Source organism: Lynx rufus, unplaced genomic scaffold (assembly GCF_022079265.1).
Source record: "Lynx rufus isolate CCGP_SWC_20201006 ecotype Redwood Valley unplaced genomic scaffold, mLynRuf1.p SCAF_17, whole genome shotgun sequence".
Lineage (NCBI taxonomy): Eukaryota > Metazoa > Chordata > Mammalia > Carnivora > Felidae > Lynx > Lynx rufus.
In genome coordinates this window covers 29903051-29926942 of record NW_025814831.1, presented here as the reverse complement: position 1 = coordinate 29926942, position 23892 = coordinate 29903051, and the positions used below count along the sequence as shown (strand labels likewise).

The 23892-nt window shown below is 36.3% G+C and overlaps 1 protein-coding gene across 8 annotated transcripts in view; it reads right to left on the bottom strand.

Annotated features, from left to right (window-relative positions):
* Positions 1–23892, bottom strand: part of NUMB (NUMB endocytic adaptor protein) — a 197822-nt gene that overhangs the window by 20236 nt on the left and 153694 nt on the right. For all 8 annotated transcript variants that reach the window (XM_047079394.1, XM_047079392.1, XM_047079399.1 and 5 more), the window contains one exon: positions 1224–1298. In XM_047079394.1, the coding sequence (XP_046935350.1) occupies positions 1224–1298 (75 nt within the window). The remainder of the gene's footprint in view (positions 1–1223; positions 1299–23892) is intronic.

The window sequence follows — 23892 nt, the reverse complement described above, 5'->3', positions numbered from 1 at the left end:
TAAGAAGGCAGTACATTTAAGCTTTTAAAGCTTTAAAAGATGTGTAGAGGGGCGCCTGGGTGGCGCAGTCAGTTGAGTGTCCAACTTCGGCTCAGGTCATCATCTCGCAGTTCGTGAGTCTGAGCCCTGAGCTGGGCTCTTGTGCTGACAGCTCAGAGCCTGGAGCCTGCTTGCAATTCTGTGTCTCCCTCTCTCTGCCCCTCCCCCGCTTATACTCTGTCTCTCAAAAATAAACATACATTAAAAAAAGGGTACCACTTCTCTTGAAATTAAAAAAAAGCCTTAGATGGAAGGTCAAAAGAACTCATGCAGCTGTATTAAGTCACTTAAAATGTATCAGACAAGTTACCCATCAAAACTGCTCTTTACCTGCAGACTCCCCCCCCCCAACCCTTCAATAATACATGATTTTTTTTAGAAAAATTGCCTTCATGTTAAAATTTCTCCAGGCTTTAGGTCTCTTAGGAAATTTTAATTAATGATTAAATGTGCTTATATAACACTTTTATGGTCTCTAAGGTCAGAGTCTATGTCTCTCTCTTTTCTTAATATAATTTATCATCAAAGTGGTTTCCATACAACACCCAGAGCTCATCCCAACAACTGCCCTCCGCAATGCGCATCACCCACCTGCCCCTCTCTATGTCTTTATTCTTTATGCATGTAGGATCATTTTCTTTCAAATGATAAATGCCACTTATGATTTGAGATATTATGTAGATTCTAAGTAAATGTTAACCAAATAAGCCATTTACTAGTCCTTAAGATTTCATTTAAATTGGGTGTTTGGTTAAATGGCAGGTTAATCATTTCAAATATCACTTTCTAAGAATATAGTTCCCTTTATTAAGGAACAAGAAGAAACTTCAGGTGTGGCCTTTTTTTTTTTTTAATTTGGTAAAAGGTCCATCATCTTTTACACCAAATCTGTGGGGTTAAACATTTTCTTAAAATGTGTAAGAACGAAATCTTAACATTAAGTTCAAATGCCAACTACATAAACATGCTGTCATGTAGAGCAAAATACTGAGAGAATTGTATTTTTTATAAGGTAAATGAGTAACTAATTTCATTTCCTGAACACTAGTATCTCAGAAGACTGTACTTTGGACAAAGTGGAAGGATAGAGTGAGTGCAGCAGCTTAATGGCATTATATCTGATCATTAGGGATAAAATTTAAAAAACATGAGCAGTAACACATTAAAGCATATAAAATGTTTACCTTAGTTTTTTCATCCACAACTCTGAGTCCATCTGCTGATACCCACAGGACTGCCTTAACTGCTTTCTTTCCAGTCTTTTAAGAGAAACCAAAAAGGAAGGGGGGGAGACACATAGATATATAATATTTAAAAAAAAGTCATCTTCAATAGAAAACACTGACTTCTGCCTTCCAAAAGTCACAAGTACAGATGGAGTCCGAGTTCAGGAGGGGTGCCCAAAGCCAGATACTCAAACCAAACTGCAGAAACATTCAGGAAAAAAACAAGCCAAAGCCATTATTGTAGAAACACAAGGCAAAACAATAAGATAAAATTAAGTAAGGGGGAAGGGACAGGTGGACTCAAAACCATGATATCACATTCCATAAAGGGCAAAGAATTCATAAGTAGATTCTTCACCCCTTTAAAAAATCAACCAAGAAAACCAAGAGTCAGGTAAATATTAATACATAAGGAGTTACACCACAAGTATCTTCTACAAACGTATTTACAGTAAAAAGCAATATACATAGGTCTAAATTGAGATGCTGACCTATCCTCTGACTCCAATGTGTACAGCAGAACCCTTGGTCATCTGAAATTTTCATGTTAAATACCCAAGAAGTCTTCATTATTTCTATAATAATCTTTAAAGACCATTATTTCTTCTCTCAGGATTAACACAGAACTGGTTTAGTTTTTAATTTGACATTAAATGCATGGAGACATTTTGGGGACATAGGAGGATTTAAAAAAATTAAAAAAAATACTATTATTATTACATGAATTCTTTTTACTGGCTGAGAAAAGACTTCTTTTGGCACACAAGAATCATGTGAGAACAAGCTGATGTAGGATTTCTCTTGTGATGGAATGAAAATGAGACAGTGGGACTTTGTAACAGTAATTTAACAGCTTCCTGTCTTTTCAAATGCTCCAAGGATACAAGCAAAATAAAAGGAACGCAAAATAAACGCTGAGAATAGGTGTTAGAACATCATTAAAAAGTATAAATTAAAAGGAAACTGGTAGTAAAAAGTTGCAGCAGCCTCTAGAAGGGACAGAAGAGGATAAAGAAATGTCTACCATTCTCCTCTGTATGTGCCCAAGCCCAGAGCTCCTCCATATGGAAGGTATGGCCTTATTTAAATGGAACTGTGTGCTTTACTCTGGGCTCATCATCTCCACTATCACCACACATCTGATAAGAGCCTAGCACATGCCAGGCAGCAGAAACACTTAAAAGTTTACAGCCCACTGAAAGGTGATTAAACAAAAGATAAATAATATAGTAGGAAGTGTTATAGTAGAGCTGAAAAATGTATAATGATGTCAGCAAGGAGGCATGGTCAAATCTATTTGTGGAATCAAGGAAGGTTATTCAAAGGAGAAGATCAAACTAGGTTCTGAAATAATTTCTCTAGATGCACAAGGTAGGGGTAAGGAGTCAGGGAAGTGACAGAGGTTGTGGACATGGCAGGCAAAAGAAACAGCAGCACAGGATATGGAAGCAAACAACATGGCAAGTCTGTGCTCTTTAAAAGCTTGAAAGTGGGATGGGTAAGCGAGGAGCAGAGGAAGATAAAGCATAGGAAAGGCCTAGCCATGGAGAGCCTTGTACACTTACTTAAGAATTCTATCTTAATTACATAGGCAATTAGAAGCTACTGACTGAATTTTTAAATGCATTTAAAAAATATCACTGTGGCAGCAGTATAGATGGGTTGGAAAGAGACTGAAAAGGAGGCTGAAAGACTATAACATGATTCCAGATGGCAGAAAATGAGGGTTAAGCTCTTTTCATTGAGATTGGGATACAGATGAGAAAGTTTTAAATGGAAAATATAAGAGAGAAATAGGAAGATCCCTCTCAGGTTCCTGACTTGGGTAATTAGGTAAAGACGGTACCACAAACTAAGAGAAAAGAAGAGATGCAAAAACAAGTTTGAGAGGGGAAGAACAGGATTTCAGTTTTAGACAAGCAAAGTTTGGGATGCCTATGCAATATCCAGGTAGAGATAAACAACAGGTTATTGGATATTTAGGTCTGAATCTCAGTAGAGAATTCTAAGATGGAATTTTAGTTTGGGAAATATCAATCATGGGAGTAAAAAGAGGGCCAAGACCTGGAGAGAATATCAATAATTAAATAATTGGGAGAAAATGAGTCTCTGAAGCATCAGAAAAAGAATAGCCAAAGGGACAGAAGAATGGAGAGACTAGGGTTATTGAAACTAAGTGAGAAGGGTTTCAAGAAACAGTAGGCGGTCCAAAATGTCAAGTGTTGCAAAGTGATTAAGCAAGAAAAGATGTGAAAAGTGTCCACTGGATTTAGCAATGAAGAAGATGTGGTAGAGTGATAGAGTTGTAATGGTTAATTTTGTGTGTCAAATTGGCTATGCTATGATCACACAGTTTTTTGGTCAAACAGTAGTCTAGATGTTGCTTTGAAGATATTTTGTAGATGTGATTAATATTTACAAGCAACTGACTTTGGATAAAGGAGATTACCCTTGATAATACTGGTAGGACTCATCTAATCAGTTGAATACCTTAAGGGTTAAAAACAGGCTTCCCTGAGAAGAGATTTTGCCTCAAGTCTCTAATGCAGAAATTCTGCCTGAGCGTCCAGCCTGCTGGCTGGCCCTATACATTTCAGACTTGCCTGCCCCAATTCTTAAGCCCCTCCCTCTCTATATATGTATAAATATAGATATCTAAATATATACATATACATATATGTGTGTATACATGCACACAGAAAGAGAAAACAGACGGTGGTTCTGTTTTTCTGGAGGTCTTGACTAACACAGAAGTGGAAGTCAGACTAGGTTGGGTTGAGAAGTAAATGAAAGGCAAGAAGAATCTGTAAATATTAAATACTCTCTTCAAAAAACCTTTCCTAAGCTTTTGCACAGCAAAGGAAACCATGCACAAAATGAAAAGGCAACCTACTGAATGGGAGAAGATATTTACAAATTATATATCCAATAAGGGGTTAATATTCAAAATACTCAACACCAAAAAACCCTAAATAATCTGATTAAAAATGAGCAGAGGACCTGAATGGGCACTTTTCCAAAGAAGACATACAGATAGCCAACAGATGCATACACAGATGTTCAACATCACTATAGTAGCAAGGAAATACAAATCAAAACCACAATGAGATATCACTTCAGACCTGTAAGAATGGCTAGAATAAAAAAGACAAAAAAATAACAAGTGCTGGCGAGGATGTGGAGAAAAGGAAACCCTCATGTACTGTTGTGGGAATGTAAACTGATGCAGCCATTGAAAAAATTAAATAGAAATACCATATGATCCAGTAATTCCACTACTGGGTATTTACCCAAAGAAAATGAAAACACTAATTTGTAAAGATATATGCACCCATGTATTTATTGCAGCATTATTTACATCAGCCAAGATATGGAAGCAACCCCAGCGTCCATCGATAGATGAATGGATAAAGAAGGGTAAAGCACACACACAAAGGAATATAAAAAAGAACGAGATCCTATCATTTGTGACAACATGGATGGACCTAGAGGGTATTATGCTAAGTGAAATAAGTCAGATAGAGAAAGACAAATATCATATGATTTCACTTGTAGGTAGAATCTAAAAAACAAACAAAACCCCCCAGCAGAAACAGATCCATAAATACAGAGAACACACTGATGAGAGAGGGAAAGGGGGGAGGAATGGACTAAATAGGTCAATGGGAGTGGGATATACAGGCTTCCAGTTATGGAACGAATCAGTCATAATGACAAATATAGTCAATGGTACTGTAATAGCATTGTAGTGACAGATGGAAGCTACACTTGTGGTGAGCATAGCATAATGTATAGACTTGTTGCACCTCTATGTTGTACACCTGAAACTAATGTAACATTGTGTGTCCACTATACTTCAATAAAACACAATTTAAAAGTTGACAAAAAAGATAAAAAATAGGTGCTGGGACCCAGTATCCACATAGTAGCAGGGGCCTTTACAGAAGAGGTCTGAGTGGGGCTCGGACAGTCACCCTAAGCTTTTGCACCATGGATTTGCTCCATGAGGGCAAGGATTTTTTCCATCTTTATTATTTACTGTTGTAACCTCAGAGCTTAGAACAATGCCTGACACAGTACAGGAGTTTAAGAAATATCTGCTGGGAGTGCCTGGGTGGCTCAGCTGGTTAAGTGTCCAACTTTGGCTTAGGTCGTGATCTCACGGTTTGTTGGTTTGAGCCCCACATTGGCTCTGTGCTGGCAGCTCAGAGCCTGGAGCCTGCTTTGGATTCTATGTCTCCCCCTCTCTCTGCCCCACTCCCGCTCACACTCTGTCTCTCTCAAAAATAAACATTACGAAAAAAAGAAAAAGAAATATCTGCTGAAGGAATAAAGTTGCTAAATATCTACTAAAGGGAATAAGGGAAAGTTGATCAGTAACACAGAAGACTGACAAATGACAGTGAAAATCCTGTGTAAGAAATTTAAATTTGCAGCTTTATCAGTCCACTGATTGTTCAACTGTAGTCTGCAGTGCTCAGCATCTGAGTCAACAGATAGGACTACTTCCAGGTTGGGAGACTGAAAGCAGAAAAAAAATCAAAGGTCATTATTTAAGTAATCTCTACACCTAACGTGGGGCTCAGACTCATGATCCCGAGAACAAGAGTTGCATGTTCCTCTGACTGAGCCAGCCAGGTGCCCCTCAAAGGTCATTTTAGAATGGGATTGTTCCTCATTTAGTCTCCTTACCATATGTAGCAAAATATAACATTTTCTTGGCCCAATTACACTGTTATGAAAACATCTCTGCTTTTTGAGGTATGCCTATATAATAAATTTTATGGTATTGTACTAATATATCACTGAGTCACTGTATTTATCATATTCCATGGCCTTTGATCTTCTAAATAGGGGAAGAAAACATAGTATGAGTTCTTCTTGTATTTGTTCCCACATTTGGGTGCCGATTCTTGGATACATATAGTTACTTCAATCAGATGTTGAGATATTAACACTCAAAGACACCTGTAGCTGAATTTAAGTCCAGACTTCATCATACATATTCTATGGTAGCAATGCTCCTGTAGTATTTGTGCATTTTATAGTCTTCCATTCTGATAATATAAACTAAGATCGCCAAGCACTTTTCAGAAAATGATAAAAGTCATAGAAGATCAAAGTTTTTGCTTTTATGTGCCCTAAAAATGTCTATTCAAGCCAATATCCTAGGAGGGAAGGTCAAAGTTAGCTAACCGAAAGACTGAAATACAAAGATAACCCAGAGCAAGTATGAAATACAGAATTTAGGTACATCTTAGTGATGCAAACACCCCTTAAAAAAAGACTATATAATACTTCATTACCATTGTTCCAAAACTATTTTTTAAATAATTTCAAAGTTATAGGTAGCTCACATTGATTAGTCACTTATGAAAAACATGGTTTTACAACAAAAAGAAAATTGCTTATTCTTCAAGGAAAGAAGATGCGTTTAATAACATGGACGGAACTTAAGTAACTTCATATTTAAACTGGTAAAATCTGAGAAGATCACACTAACCTATGAGTGAAACATGACAAATGTCAAGTATAACTGAGCTAGAAACCATGCAACTCTCTATAAGTCCAACTTAGAATTTTAAAATTAACATCTGCCATAAGCACTTTTTTATATAGGTAGACATAAGCCAATACAGAAATTAAACAGACTCTGATATTAAGAGAAAATGATAGCAGTTAGTGGATCTATTACAAATTATTGAATTAAGAAACTTGTAGTGCAAGTAAGAGAAATGCACAGGTAATGTTCAAATGAAAATATAAGCGAAGAAACAAAATGATTGCAAAACTGACACAGAAATAGTAACTTTAGCTAAGTACACTGCAAGATCACTTTCCCCTAAATATAAAAGCTACTCACAATAAAAGGCAATTGAAATAACTAATTACAACAAAGAACTGTTATCTACCTACCTATCTCCAAAGATTGTTTGCTTGTTTTTAAAAAGTAGACATCACTTAAAGAAAGAAAAAGGATGATGATCACGTATTGGTGATAGTCTTGGTAAGCATATCCTTATGGTTGCTCTTTAATTTTACATATTGGTATTATCTAGGGAAGTACTTCAGACTTCGAGTTGGAGAAATACGTTTTTAAACTGTTTAAATCAGAGATTGGCAAACTTTCTGTGAGGGACAAGATGTCAAATATTTAAAGCTTTGCAGGTTATAGAGTCTATGTCACAACGAATTAACTCTGCTACTGTAGTGGAAAAGCAGCCACAGACAATATGTAAACAAATGGGCATAGCTTTGTTCCCATAAAGCTTTATTTATAAAAACAGTGGGCCATAGTTTGCCAACCTCTGATGTAAATCATCATAATCCCTGAAAAGTAACCACTAATTAAATCTTTTTGGAAAGACAATATTGAAATATTAGACTCATTTGGAATTATATCTCTGAATTATCCTTATTCTTTTTCTTCCCTTTCTTTCCCTTCTCCCTTCCCTTCCCTTTTCTTTCTTTCTTTTCTTTCCTTTTTCCTTCCCTATCTTTCCCTTCTCCTTTCCTTCTTTCTTTTACAAATGTGCTTATATGCTATCTATTGTTTCAAAATGCAACTCAGATCTCAGTGCTGCCCAACTCCAAAGTTCTGATTCCCAAGATCACCAATGAGATAAGAACGTGCAATTAATCAACATAAATAGAAGTGATATTTGCAGGCAAGACAATTCTGCTAGATGTATGATAGTAGATAAGAGCAAAAAGGTTAAACAGCTGTTCTAATGTTTAAGCCAAAGCAAATAAATGCTGTAAAGACACACAGGAAGCATAATTTGGCATAAATGAAATGTTAAGAAGCAACTGCAGCAAACAGACCACTTTGGGCAGGAAAGGCAGAGCAAGTCACTCTTTCTGAGCAATAGTAATTTGCCACTCTATTGTGCAACGTTCTTTCTCTACAAACCAAAATGATCTTCGAGTGTACCCAACATGTAAAGAATCACTGGTCAGTCTTTCTGTCACACCTACACACAGAGATAACCCAGTCATTACAGAGTAATGACATGCTAACAGGCAACTATAACATGGTATGCCTTGTAATAAATGAGTAAGAAGCTTTTGTTTCACAGAAAAATGGGCTTCATTTTTTTTTTAAATCTGACAAAGACCTTAAAATGATATTTGAATTTACGAACAGAACTGTATAAGGAACAAATTCTGTCTTATAATTCCAAGATACAGTGAATATTCCCTAAAGGACAAAATGGCAAAGGGAAAGAAACACAACTTTCACCAGTATTTGAGGCTGGCATTATCTCTAATGGCTGTTTCACTAACACTACAGTAACCCTTTAATCTGGGACATTAAGTTACACTATATTTCCTGCATTATAAGTGAGAGGAGCCTTTAAAGGTAGCAAACAGCATGAAGGTTGAAACAAACAGCAAAGAAAGATTTCTGGAGGCAGTTCAGCTCTTCCAGTTTGCTAAGTCACTTTCAATTGTCAGAAGCGGGGAACCTAGGGATTATTCTAATACTATGAAGATTCCATAGGTATCTCAAATTCAACCTGTCTAAAACCAAATTCATCATGCCCCTTCTCACAATGAACAATTCCCCGATGCTTGGTCAACCATACTCAAAGCTTGGGGCATCTGTTTCCTTCTGCATATCCCTAGCTTGAATGAATGAGTGAGTAGGAGAGCATGTTTCTCTCTCATCCCAGTGGTCCTGTGAATGCTGTTCCTTCTGTCGGAAATGACTTTCTCCTCTTCGTTTAACTGGAAGTCATTGTTTTACATCTCAGCCTTAGGTGTCACCTCCTCCTAGAAGCCTTCATCACACTCTCACATTCAATCTTCCTCTCTGCTCTAGTAATACCTGTTTCTGTCACATGATTTGGTAACCATTTCTTTACCTGATTCCTTCCACTACAGGTTGAACTTGAAAGCAGTGCATTTGTCATTCATTCATTTATTCAGTCACTAATTCAAATATTTTGGAGCAGGTCCTATGGGTCACATACTATTTTAGGCATTAAAGATTCAGCAGTGAACAAAATAAGTGAAGATTTCAGTCTTAAGAGAGCTTATGTTTTAGCGAAGAAAAGACAAATAAATAAACTGTATGGTATGGCAAATGGTGATAAGCCCTATCAGAGAAAAATAAAGCAAAGAGGAAGAACACAAAGTATGTGTATATAGAGAAAGGTGGTATTTGGAATTTAAAATGAGGTTCTCAGTGAATGCCTCACTGAGAATGGGGCTTTTGAAGAAGGAATGGAAAGAGATGAAGTGAGCCATGCATATATCTGGATGATGTGTATTCCAGAATAGAGGTTACAGCAAGTGCAAAGGTCCTGAAGCGGAAGCATAGCTAGTGGGTTCAAGGAATATCCAAGAAGCTAGGGTGGATGGAACTGAGGGAGAGTAGAAGATAGGAGAAGGGACAGTGGGAATTCATGTACTATGGCCTAGAAGGCCTAAAAGACTCTGGCTTTTATTCTGAGTAGGGCAAAAAGCTACTGGAGGATCTGGGGCAGTGGAACAACACAATGAGCCCTCTGTCTTAAAAAGATCACTCAGGCTGATATCTTGCGAACAGATGGTAAGGGGAACAACAATGAAAGCAGAAGTAGAACACCACTGCAATGACTCAGGTGAGAGGAGAAGATGGCTTGGATCAGGGCAGCAGTGCAGAGGTAATGAGACAGAAACTGTTGATGGAATAGATAGAGGGTACAACAGAAAGAGAGGAGTAAAGATTAGATCCAGGATTTTTAGCCAGAGCACAGGTACAGAGTTGTTGTATAGTGAGATGGGGAAGATTAGGGGAAAGTAGTTTGGGAGGAAAAGATTAGGAATTAGGTCTGTGACACGGGAGTATGAAATGCCTCATATAAAGTGTTTGATGATGATGATGATGATGATGATGACGACGACGACGACGACAATACCTAACAGTTGCCCACTATCGCAGGCTGTTTTGTGCACTTTGCTAATATTTACTTATTTAATTTTCACAATAATCACATGAGGTTGGTATTATTTTTTTTTATAGAGGGGAAACTGAGATACAGAATAGTTAAGAACCTTTCCCAAGGTCACAAAGCTAGTAAGTGGCTGAGCCAAGATTAAATGCAAGAACCTGACTCTTCAGAGTCTGTGCCCTAGCCCCTATGCTATATTGCTTCTATGATGGAAACACCACTATGAAGTCAAGAGGCAATGTCAAGATAGAAATTTCAGTCATTGGCACAGAGATGGTATTTAAATCTATGACACTGGATGAGATCATCAAGGGAGAGGTGTAGGTAGAGAAGAGTCCACAGACTGGGAAGTAGGCAGCAATATGAGGGAAAACCAAGAGCAGGATCCCTGAACTCCAGATGAACTGTGTTTTATAGCAGGGGAGGAATGGACTATGAGAGATCTGCTGATAGGTCAGGTAAGGGGGTAGGTAGGACCTTTAGAATAATGATACAGAAAAAAACTTGACAAGAACAGCTTTGGTGGAGTGGGGAAGGTAAAAAGACTGATTAAATAGGTTTAACAGAGGAAGGGAGAGCAGAAACTGAAGGCACCAAGAAGAAACATTTTTTAAATAAAGACGATTTGTTTTGATCCACTATAAGAAAGAAAAACTGATACGGAAAAGAGTGTGGGGAGCATTGCTGGAGTAATAAAGAACTGGAATAATAAGAATCTAGTGGAGGAGATGGTCTCGGCTAGGAGCTCATACAGTTCATCTCCTGAATAGGAGGGAAAACAGAGCATATGGGCATGGATGTAGGTAGGTGAGTAGATGCGGTGCCAGCGCATGCTAGAGTTTTCTTCTGATTGATTCTATTTTTTCAGTGACGTAAGAAGCGAGGTCATCAGCTGAAAGAGAACAGAGTAAGAAATTCTGGAGGCTTAAGGAAAAAAGAAGTGTCAAATAGTTACCTAAAAATGAGAAAGAGCTAAAAAAAAAAAAAAAAAAAAAAAAAAAAAAAGATTGTCTTGCTCATCTTTATATCTAGATAGCCTAGCATACTCCCTAGTATGTTTTACATAGTGTGATTTGAGCTCAAGAACCACTGTGTTTTCATGAATACAAATTAAAAAAGATGACTCCAAAAGTTGATGAATTTGTTTGTAATCTAGAAGAGGTCAGTGTTTGACATATTAGTTGATCATGTTATAGGAAATAATGAAACCAAGGATAATTGGAAATCTTCTGATAACTCTTGAGATTGTCTTTTTTTTTCTTCAGAAATTTGTTACAATGGACTTCAAAAGGGGAAAAAAAAACCCAAATCATAAAAGGTGCATCTAATAAAATACAAAAGAAGGTAAAATTTACATAAGGGCATGGGATTTAAAAAACAGGAAGACAAGGAAAGAGGCAGCAGATATTCCCTCTTTCTTAAAGAAAAGGATCCAGAATGAAGGTAAGCAGTAAGTATGATTTATTACAGAGGAGAAAATCTGGGAAATCTAAAACAGAATGTAGATGTTGAGTACACTGACTTGAAGAGTAGTCATAAATACCACAAAATGTTTTCTCTCAACAATTAGGACTGAAAGTAATATAACCACATATTACTCTTCAACCATGCATTCTCTAAAAGACAACCATTTCTAATTATGCCATTTAACAACTGAAAAAGCAAAAGAACATGAAAAAATATATTTGGCAGGACATTAACAGGATCTGCTAAGAACAGATATAGTATTTTTGGTGATTTTTACACAGTTAGAAGTGCCCTCCCCTCTCCGAATTCAAAGTGACATAATAGCCCAAGGAGGAGTTCATAAACTCAAATATCTATGGGGAGGAGTTCATAAACTCAAATATCTATGGGGTTAAAAGCAGATAACAAATGAGTGAAGCAGGCTGAGTGCAAGGACATGAGGGAGTTGCAGGGATTATGGCAAATAGGCAACCAAAGGGTACACTGGCTACTCAACTCAAGCCACTGCTGCCACATAGAAAGCATTATTTTACGAGATCTTCCAATTCTTAAGATATTCTAAGTTTCATGTGAAAACTCTCATGTTTGACATTTTGGCAACTAATTCAAATTTATAAACTGTGCAAGGCATACAATGCATGTTTGTGGGAAACATCCAGGCCCTTGTGCTATCTAGCGTACTTCTGAGAGAACATCAATATGGAGTAGGTGAAAAACTCTGCACCAAGTTTCAGAAAACCTTGGTTTCAGGGTAGGCACTGCTCTTTACTACTAACTGGGTGACTTCTTTGAGCTTGGTTGTAAAACGTAGTTTCATGAACTATCCTAATTCACTGAGTGGTTGTGAACAGTAAATAAGAAATTAGGTCAAAGCATATCACAAACTATAAAGCTCTATATGAATATAAGCAAATTGCTTTGAGATAATGGAAAATATATACTGGTCTCTGCCCCTGGTTCTGGGCACAAAGCTACTGCAACCCTTGTAACTTCTTAATTTCCCAAGTGATAAGAGCACTGTGAGCATCTCTTGTTCTGATATTTGGTCTGTGACTCCATCCCTGACACAGAACTCCTAAAACCCTTGTAAATTCCTAAGAGATAAGGACACTGATAAGGAGCATCTTTTGTTCGATGAGGCAACTTTGGGTAGGCTCCTAGATAAGGGCTGATCAGCAGAAAGAACAAGCCATGATGAGAAGCTTGTTCAGCCTCACCTCAGATCCATCCTCCAGGGAAGGAAAGGGGTTAGAAATCATTAATAATTGATCACGCCTATGTGAGGAAGCCTCCATAAAACCCCAATAGTACAAGGTTCAGACAACGTCCAAGTTGGCAAACGCATCGTACTAGGAGAGTGACACACTCCATCTCCACAGGGACAGAAGCTCCCGGAACCCTCCCAGACCTCACACTGTGTAGCTCTTCTTCTGTTTCTTTTATCGTATCTTTTAATAAACTAGTAAACATAATTAAGTATATCCCTAAATTCTATGAGCTGTACCTCCAGTTTTTAGCCAAACTGGACAGAAGTTGTAGGTAACGTTGGGACTTACTACTTGTGACTGGCATTGGAAGTAGGGTAGGGGAAGTCTTGTGGGACTGAGCCCTTAAGGTGTGGGATCAGACACTATCTCCAGGTAGACAGTGTTAGAACTGAGCTAAAGTGTGGAATAACCAGCTGAGGTTGCAAAAAATTGGTTGGTGTGGGAGAAAAAAAAATCTCTACATATTTGGGGACCAGAAATGAATATTTTATGTGAGTAGTAAAGGAAATTCATAGAAGAGAGACTCACAGGAGGTAGACTGACTGGAATTTTTCTAATACAATAGCCTAAGAACATTTCATATCTCTGTATTCAATCAGTTCCTCATAAAATGGGAATATAGTTTACCTAGCTCAGAGGGTTCCTCAAATATATTAAAATTATAAAATCCTTTTCAATCAAATGTTAAGTGCCATGTAATCACTTGGGTTAATCAAGTATTTATTTGGTATGGCCAAATACACTAATGAAGCTGTATGCAGTACATCCTAAAAAGTTGAGTACATTCTTGGCTCTCCTAACAATGGTGAGCAATTTAATGTAGCTAGTTTGGAAAATGGTTCTCGGGGTTTTTTTCCTTCTTTCTAAAGACGTGTGTAAGCTTGGGGCGCCTTGGTGGTTCAGTCGGTTAAGCGTCTGACTTCGGCTCAGGTAATGACCTCAAGTCCCACATTGGACTCTCTGCTGTCCGCACAGAGCCTGCTTCAGACCCTCTGTCTACCTCTCTGCCCCTCTCCCACACGTGCCTGTGTTCTTTCTCAAAAAAACAAAACAAAAAAACCCAAGAGGCATATAAGCTTACAATGAGCTAATAATACAGTAACAGACTCAGGTTTATCTGTTCCCTATTGCAAAAGCTTGTGGAGACACTGCTTCCATTAACTGGTGATGCAGGAATAGGGAAGTGACCCATTGGTCAGGTTCAGGAAACAACTTAGGAAAAAGAGGAAGCAATCCTCCTGGCGATGATCTATAAATCCCGATTCAGGGCTAATAATCCTTTCATCTACCTACTTTTATGCAAATGTGATTGGTGGACACCCCTCTTCCTAACTGTTGTTTTCTTTATCTTCGACCACTAAACCATACATGACACGAAGGCTAAGAAAGTGTCAAAATTTATGAGAAACTGTTCTGGATTAAAAACTCAATAGTTAGTAATATTATAGTAGCATTGTATGGTTACAGAAGATAACTACCTTTATCATAGTGTTTCAAAATGTAATTAACTATAAAATCACTATACACCTGAAACTAACATGCTATATATGTGAACTATACTTTAATTAAAAACAAACAAACAAACAAACAAAAAAAAACCCCAAAAACCTACCAGGATGCCTGGGTGGCTCAGTCGGTTAGGCGTCCGACTTCAGCTCAGGTCATGATCTCACACTTTGTGGGTTCAGGCCCTGCGTCGGGCTCTGTGCTGACAGCTCAGAGCCTGGAGCCTGCGTACAATTCTGTGTCTCCCTCTCTCTCTGCCCTTCCCTTGCTCATACTGTGTCTCTCTATCTCTCTCAAAGGTAAATAAGCAATAAAAAACAAAAACAAAAACAACCCCCCAAAACAAAAAACCTACCTATCATATACTGTTCGATGAGATTCTTCATTTTCAGCTTTCATTAAGTCACAATTGACCTGGCAAACTTGACAAACCAAGTCTCTTCCGCCAGGCAATTTCTTGTAGATTAGTGTGCAAGTGGGTTGAGTAATGGCAATTTGAAAGATTTAAAAGGCTCCAAATTAAAGTTTTTCATTTAAAAGCACATTTCTGCTGAGATTATGGGTAATGCTTCTTCCCCGTTGGTTTTTATAATTTTTTAAATGACTTACTATAACATAAAAAGTTATACATTAGAATAAAATTGTCCTGCCATAAAAAGAATTCTCCCTTCAATAACAAAAGAATTCTGACAGTCACAATGGTTCACAGATGCTAGTAGATTGTTTAGTATCTTTTTTCCTTTTTAAAAAAGTTTTTATTTAAATTCCAGTTAGTTAACATATAGTATAATATTAGCTTCAGATGTACAATTTAGTGATTCCACACTTCTATACAACACCTACTGCCCATCTGCTGAGCGTCTTTTAAGGAAATTCTGTGAGAGTAAAACTCACTAGTATGATTTAAATATCTCCAAATAAGGGGCTCCTGTGTGGCTCAGTCAGTTAAGCGTCCAACTCTTGGTTTCAGCTCAGGTCATGATCTCATGATTTGTGAGATCAAGACCCGAGCTGGACTCTGTGCTGCCAGTGCAGAGCCTGCTTAGGACTCTCTCTGCCTCTTCCCCACTCACGCTCTCTCTCTCAAAATAAATATTAAAACAAATTAAAAATAAATAAACATCTCCAAATAAATAAAATGTTGGTTTGAACCGCTGAAAAAAACTCTTTAAAGCCTTAATAAAAAAAGTGAGTTGAGGGGTGGCTGGGTGGCTCAGTCAGGTAAGAGTCTGGCTCTTGATTTTGGCTCAGATCATGATCTCATTTGTGGGTTCTAGCCCCACATCAGGTTCTGCACTGACAGTGCAGAGGCTGATTGGGTTCTCTCTCTCCTTCTCCTTATGCCCCTCACCTGCTTACACGCTCTCTCAAAATAAATAAATAAACAAAAAAACATAAAGTGAAATAAGTTTATAGGAAGCTATTTATTAGCACCTTTTAAGGTTAAATCTTTTTATTTTATTTTAAAGATTTTATTTTTCAGTAATCTATATACCCAATGCGGGGCTTTAACCCACAACCCTGAGATTAAGAGCCACACACTCAGCAACTGAGCCAACCAGGCACCCCAAGCTTCAATCTTTAAAACTTTGGTTGTAAATAATAAGAAAACAGAGTGACTGTATAGCATAGTGACTAAGAATGTGGGCTTTGGAGTCAAATTATCTGGGTCCAAAATTCTAGCTTCTACCACTTATCAGATCTGTGAATTTGGGCAGGACACCTACCTCTATAAACTTTAGTTTCCTCACTGTAAAATAGGGAGAATAATAATTTCAGGGTTATTTTAAGGATTGAGATGATTCTTAATTTTCTTTCTCATGCCATATAATCATGTTGCAAAATGCAACAGTGTGACCTAGTTCAGCTACACTGTAAGTGCACCCTGACTCCATTCTATATAGCAATGAATATTGCCACTTTGGGATGATTTTGAGTTGAAAGCTACCTTTGTTCCCTAACAGCATGTTGTATAACCTTTTAACAAGTTTTTTCTATAAACCAAATCAATATTTTCTATAACCTAGCCTTCTATGCAAGGTCTATACAAGGTTATTATTTTTTTTTTTATTTATTTGAGAAAGAGAGAAACCCAAGCAGGGCTCAAACCACAAACCATGAGCTCATGACCCGAGCCAAAATCAAGATGCTTAACCAACTGAGCCACCTAGGTGCCCCAAGGTTGTTTTACTAAAGTAGACATATTAAAAACTGATCACTTGGAAGCTAGTTTAAATTGTATAATAATTATGGTGATGTAAAATCGCTTTGAGAAATTCTATTTGGAAAAGAATAAATATCCACAAAAACTTCCTTAACAATTATAATGCCTATTTATATAGTTAACCCTTGAATACTGAACTGTGTAAATCCACTTATGTACAGATTTGATAAATACAGTACTGTAAATGTATTTTTTAAGATTAAAAAAAATTTTTTTAATGTTTACTTTTGAGAGAGAGAGAGAGAGAGAGAGAGAGAGAAAGAGTAAGCACGCACAAGTGGAGGAAGGGCAGATAGAGGGAGACAGAGGATCCGAAGCGGGCAAAGCAGGCTCCACACCAAGAGCAGAGAGCCCAATGTGGGGCTAGAACTCATGAACTGTGAGGTCATGACCTAAGCTGAAGTCAGTCGCTTAATCCACCGAACTACCCAGGTACCACAAGATTTTCTTAATTAACATTTTCCTTCCTCTCGCTTACTTTATCATAAGAATACAGTATATAATACATATAACATACAAAATATGTGTTGATGGGGCGCCTGGGTGGCGCAGTTGGTTAAGCATCCGACTTTGGCTCAGGTCATGATCTCATGGCTCCTGAGTTTGAGCTCCACTTAGGGGCTCTCTGCTCTCAGTGCAGAGCATGTTCAGATCTTCTGTCTGCTTCTCTCTCTGCCCCTCCCCCACTTGTGCTCTGTCTCTCTCTCACAAAAATAAACATTAAAAAAATATATATGTGTTGATGGACTGTTTATGTTATTGGTAAGGTCAACAATAGGCTACTGTAGTTAAGTTCATGGAGAGTCAAATATCATACAGGGATTTTCCACTGCGGAGAGGGATGAAGGCCCTGATCCCTGGCATTGTTCAGGGTTAACTGTAATGATGCAGATATCTATAGGATTAGTTCTTTCTAGATATAGACTTGTTAATTTATTTTATTTTTTTTTAATTTTTTTTTCAACGTTTATTTATTTTTGGGACAGAGAGAGACAGAGCATGAACGGGGGAGGCGCAGAGAGAGAGGGAGACACAGAATCGGAAGCAGGCTCCAGGCTCTGAGCCATCAGCCCAGAGCCCGACGCGGGGCTCGAACTCACGGACCGCGAGATCGTGACCTGGCTGAAGTCGGACGCTTAACCGACTGCGCCACCCAGGCGCCCCTAGACTTGTTAATTTAACTCAAACTCAAGATGTCTACTAAGAAATTTTATTGTGACGTATGTGGGTAAATTATATGACTTTCTATTTCAGATTCACAGCAGTAAACTGAATCAAGCCATTCAAGCTCTTCAAATTTGTTTATAGACAAATTTACAGTATAAAGGTGACCTACATGAACATGTAAAAACAAGTTACAACTAAAATATTTACTTAAGAAATGGAAACTATTTGTTCTTTAAAACAAATTTCCAAGGTAACAAAACCACCTTGTAAAAAAAAAAATTGTGATGGGATTTTTATATTCACATTAACTTTTTATAATTTATAGTCAGTTATCCAATGACAGTAGTGTTTTCTTATGCTGTCTCAGTCTGAATTATTTTGCAGCACTTACTCAAAACTAAACAATGATAAGCTTTGACACAAAAATGTTAGAAATGTATTTAGCTATTTGTATATATATTCTTAATTTTAAGAAACTCTGAACATTAAATAATCATTACTTGAAAAGCATGTACAGAAAGAATATCACACATAATGATAGATATTTGGTAGACTGCTAATTAAGATAATTTTTCTTAGATTAGCAGCCCAGGTTTTAAAAAAAAAAAATCACAGAATCTCCAAATGTAGGTTTATGTACTTTCACTCACTTTACCTGAAATTTGATTTAGACTGAAAAAAAAAAAAGTATTAGCACTGAATGTAAAATGTGTACATTCAATTTCCACTTGAACTTAGTGTTTCTTCCCATTTCTCCCTCAACATTGAGCACTAAGTAAAACCCACTTGCTAAAAACCCAGCTAATATGCTAGTATGAACAGCTTTGTAAGATCAAATTAAATTTAATACCTAGCTTTGAGGAAATAATCCTCTTTTAACTTATCTGCTTTAATTATTGGATTTTAGTATCAACACACAGTTAACATCATAGATAGCAAGTTTCCAATTTATTAATTTCCCTCTATAGTCAAATCAATTCCTGTATTATGAAGAAACCAATGTCAGTGCTATACTAGGGGTGTAACTCCTTATAAAGCAAGCACGAATGTGGCATCAAACTTACTTTTCCAAAGAAGCCTTTGAAGAACTTCCTTTCCTGGAGGAACAGGGGGACAAGTCGAGCGCTATTATTGTATGGGCTAAATGTCCCAGGGTTTCACACCAATAAGCACATACAGAAGTTGGGTAAAGGGCAAAGTAGGAGAAGGGGAGGGAGTGAGAGTTTTAAAGAGTTATCCATACCAGGAGTGACAGGGAAAAAGGAAGGGTGCATGAAAATGCAGGGAAACATACTATATGGCCTAAGAATCCATGAAAGGAGTGAGAAGAAATCAGAACCTGTGTATCCATGCAGAGCAACTAGTTAGTTTAGTATTCTGTATTTACTTTTGAAACAGAGATTATCCAAATTTGGCAGCAGAGAAAAAGATGAACACATATTGGTTTGGCAAGATTTGCATTTTAAATTTCCTAATAGTGAGTAGTAAATACATTTTTCAATTTCCATATACATTTTTTTCAGTGTAAACATCAGTGGTCAACTATGTGGAAGTCATGAATTAAAAAAACAGTCCACATTTGAATAACCACATAAAAAATGCAACACATAAAATTAAATTATGAGTATGTAGCAAGAATCCTTGTCAAACTTTTTCTTACTGAGTTCAAGAGGTTACTTAGAGAATCCTTACTTATGCATTAGGATCAATTTGTATGTTATATCTGGGCTGATCAATTCCACAACAATCATGGGGGAAATAATAGATATGTTCTATTCCAAAAAGAGAATAAATCAGCTATAAAGAACACAAAGCTAATGTTTTCATTGCAGCTGAAAAAACAAATATATCTGAGAACCAAACAAGAACCACAAAAGAAATTTTAAAAATAGGGTTTTGTTTTCTTTTAAAATGCTACTGTTTTAGAATAAAGAAACTTGCATAGCTCTGAAACTATGTAGATAAGAGAGAGCTAACTATGGTCCCAGTACCAATCTTTAAGCATGTACAACTTTGAAAGCTGGCTACCATTTAAAATCAGAACTTGAATGCAAAGATGGGTTCTAACCCAAGCTGTCTTAACTTTACATTTCCTAACTCTGGTTGAACTATACTTTAAGCTTTTCGTTTTTAAAATCAGCGTTTAATGTTGGATAAGTATCTAGAAAAAGACAAATGTACTGAAATTTTGCTCTCTCAAACAATTTATAAACTCATTCACTACTCTCAAACACTGAATAGTTTGTTTTCTACCTAAGTTTTGAAAATCACAAACAGCATCAAATATTTCCAAAAAATGTTTTGAACTTAAGCTGGAAAAACAATGAAGTAATTGAGGTAGTTATTGTAATAAGAGTAAGTTTATTTCTACTGCCAAGTTTGGTGACCCTAGTTTTGTTAGACTGTGAGTAACCATCAGCTTTTAAAGATGCAGCCCAAGTTAAAAGATTCACCATTCTTGAGGGCTAGGGAGGAGAGGGAAGGAGATCTGTTAATATTTAATTTAGCTCCCAGGAAAGCTCTTGTTAAACATGTAGTTTGCCCTCTTCATAAAAGACTTCAGATGTTAACAAAAAAAGTTGACGTGCAAATGCATTAAAAGATAGCTATCAGAGAATATTAGTGTTTTTTTTAAAACAAGTTATGATTCTTTTACCTGCTAAAACAAGAACATATATTAAAGCAAATATATCAAATAGTGAATAAAAAAACAACATATTAGAAACTGTCAGTATAATGAAACTAGTCTAAAACCCAGACAGAGAAGGAGAGACATTCAGAGACAACGGGAAGAAAAGACCTTTAAAAGGAAGAGTGTATTGAACTAGTGTCAAGCAAGATAACCAAAGGCCCTATACACTTTTTACAAAATAGACTGATAAATGACATTACTACTCATCCTGCAACTGCCTATGTCATTAAAGGCACTGAAAATGGGCAATAGTTGTTTCTATTATTTATCCTATACAATCTAAGTCCCAATGGAGCTAATTTGTGCACTCATGTCACAAAATAAACGAGTAGAAAAATACCTTTAACTAACTTTATCATACAAAGTAAAAAGAATTTAAACATATTTATGCTCTTGAAAAGCATTTTGAAAATTCAATTTTGTTTAGTTACAGTATCTTTTTGTTTGAGAATATTAACTATGCACATAACTTCTAGTTGATATTAAAGTAATCCTAAATTATAAGAGACTACATTGAGGAAAAATAGAAACCATACTTGCAAATTATCCAACTTCCTAAATTATTTATAAATTTAAGAAGCTCTAGAATGTCACATTTTTAGTTCAACTATCATCCAAGTAATAAGTTTACGATGTTTGTTTTGCTACTTAACTGATATATTTGAGCTATATAATTCTTTAAATTTTAAAACTCTGGCATTCAAACTAGTTACATATTTCTTCTTTAATTTTCTTTTACATTTACTTGAAACTCTAAGAAGGAGACATAGCTTTTGGTACAATATAACCATCTGGCACAGCAGATTACAGATGTTTGATGAATGTTTGATAAGGGGCAGGAGGCAACCAGAAATTTCTGCACAGTAAAACTATGAAAAGAACAGAAAAATCATAAATATTTGTGAACTAATATGGTCTGAGAAGAACAACATCCTGAAGAATTCCAACTTACTGCAAGCCTCTCAGTATAGAATTAGAAAGAATATTTGTAAGGGGGAGTTTTATTGACTATAATAAATAGGAAATTGACCCCGATTACCCAAAAATTCAATCTTATTTTTTAAATACATGTTTATCTATCTGAAATTATACACAACATTTGCCCCAAGTCTCTTGGATAGCATTAGTTTGAAAAACTTTAAAGAACTTCTTGAATGAAAAGTTCAGAAGTGGTCAATTTCCCCTGAAAGTTTAAGTATATCCAGAAAAGCAATTGACATATATAAAACTTTGTATTAGTCATAAACGACCATAGGGAAATCAGGATATTTTAGAGATACATAAAAGGGTTTCATAAACTTTAAAACACTAAATGTAACATATGATAATGATAATTGTTAGGAGATTTGATTTGACCACATATTGAGGGCCTAATTATTTTCTGTATACTCAGTCTAGAAATATTTTTTGAGTGGCTACTATGTACCAAACACTGTTCCAGGCATAGGCATAATTTTTTAAATGGCAATTTGGTTACTATTTCTGATGAAAATAAAACCCATTAAATTTATTAACTAAATAGTCCCATACCTCAAATAATCATGTTTATAGTTTATAATTTTTATGGTTAAAAAAAAGGTAAAAATTTCATTTGATTAAAAAAATTAGTTTTTTTTTTATTAACTTTATACATTTAAGTAATTTCTACACTCAACATGGGGCTTGAACCCACAACTGAGATCAAGAGTCACGTGTTTCTGACTGAGCCAGCCAGTTGCTCCTAAAAAAATTAGTTTTAAAACTAGCTGGTGAAGGGGCGCCTGGGTGACTCAGTTGGTTAAGCGTCCAACTGATGATTTTGGCTCACGTCATGATCTCATAGTTCAGTTTGTCAGTCCGAGCCCTGTGTCAGGCTCTGCACTGGCAACGCAGAGCCTGCTTGTGATTCTCCCTCCCTCCCTCTCTCTCTGTTCCTACCCCACTTGTGTGCGCTCTCTTGCTCTCTCTCTTTCTCTCCAAATAAAAAAATAAGCTTTAAATAAAAACAAAAATAAAATTAGATGGTGAATAATGGCCATCTCTGGGATTGCAAGAAATTTTATGTACTGTTTTTATTCATTTGTATTTTACACAATTAACTTATGTATATAATGAAGAGATGTTTCTAATGAAAAGTAGGCTTAAAAAAAACACTTAAGGAGCACCTGGATGGCTCAGTTAGTTAAGTATCCGACTTCGATTCAGGTCATGATCTCACAGTCTCCTGGGATCGAGCCAGGCCTGGAGCCTGCTTTAGATTCTGTGTCTCCCCCTCTCTCTGACCCTCCCCTGCTCAAGCTCTCTCACTCTCTCTCAAAAAAACCACTTAAGCGGATTCACTACTCATTAAACTAAATACCATTTCTTAATATATTCTGTACAAACTGAAACCATCCCTAGTTTTCCCTTATTTAGAAAGTGAACATGAAGCCACACTCTGAATTAAAAGACTAGCCTTCTAAGTGTAAGTTATATAAGTTATAAGATTTAATAACTATTTGTAGTTTGTTTCAGGTCTACGTAATATATTCACTGATTTGTCTATTGTTTTCGATCATTAGTATTATGATGCTTAAAATATTCTTTAATGACTAGTAGGGCAAATCATTGCATTACTTTAAAAATTTTCTAAGCTAAACTTATTCTTCTAGTGAACTTAGAATTATTTTGTTAAAGAAGAGACTGAATTTATGTTTCTTGGAAAATTACATTACTTAGGCTGTATGTAACTGGAGAATAAACTCAAGTGGACATGACCAATCTATAAATTATAGTTTCACATATCATAATAGATGAATATAATCCCTTTAACATTAATGATGATTAGACTAGGAAGGGCTTCAATCATTTAAGAATTTAAATGACCAAAATCTGAGGTAAATGTTATGTATGTGTGTGTATATGTACATGTGTCTACATATTGGTTTATTTTTAGTTTTTTGCATACTATAATCAGTTATTTTTCTCCTTTCCCTTCTACAACAGATTCACAGACATTTGTTCCAAAATATAATAGACCTCTCTAACTTGGTTGCTTCTTTATTATTCTATCTTTTATATTGAGGGATTACAGAAGAGAGGTCATATGAGATGTACCAAGAAGTAGAAAAGTTTTGATTATTAAGCAAATTGATAAAAAAAAAAGCACTCACTAGTAGCCAGACTTGTGACAGCCTACCATACCAGCAAACCTAAAGCAACAAGTATTTAATGCTGTCTAGGGCAGGGCATGCAAAAGTAATGGTTAATGCTTTCATAGCAAAAGGGTAAAAGGCCACACATTGGAGAGAAGGAAGGTTGCAAAGAGGATTGTCAGAGTTTATGAAACATTCTTCAAATCTATCCACAATATGATATTAACACTTTACTGCAAACCTTTATGAAT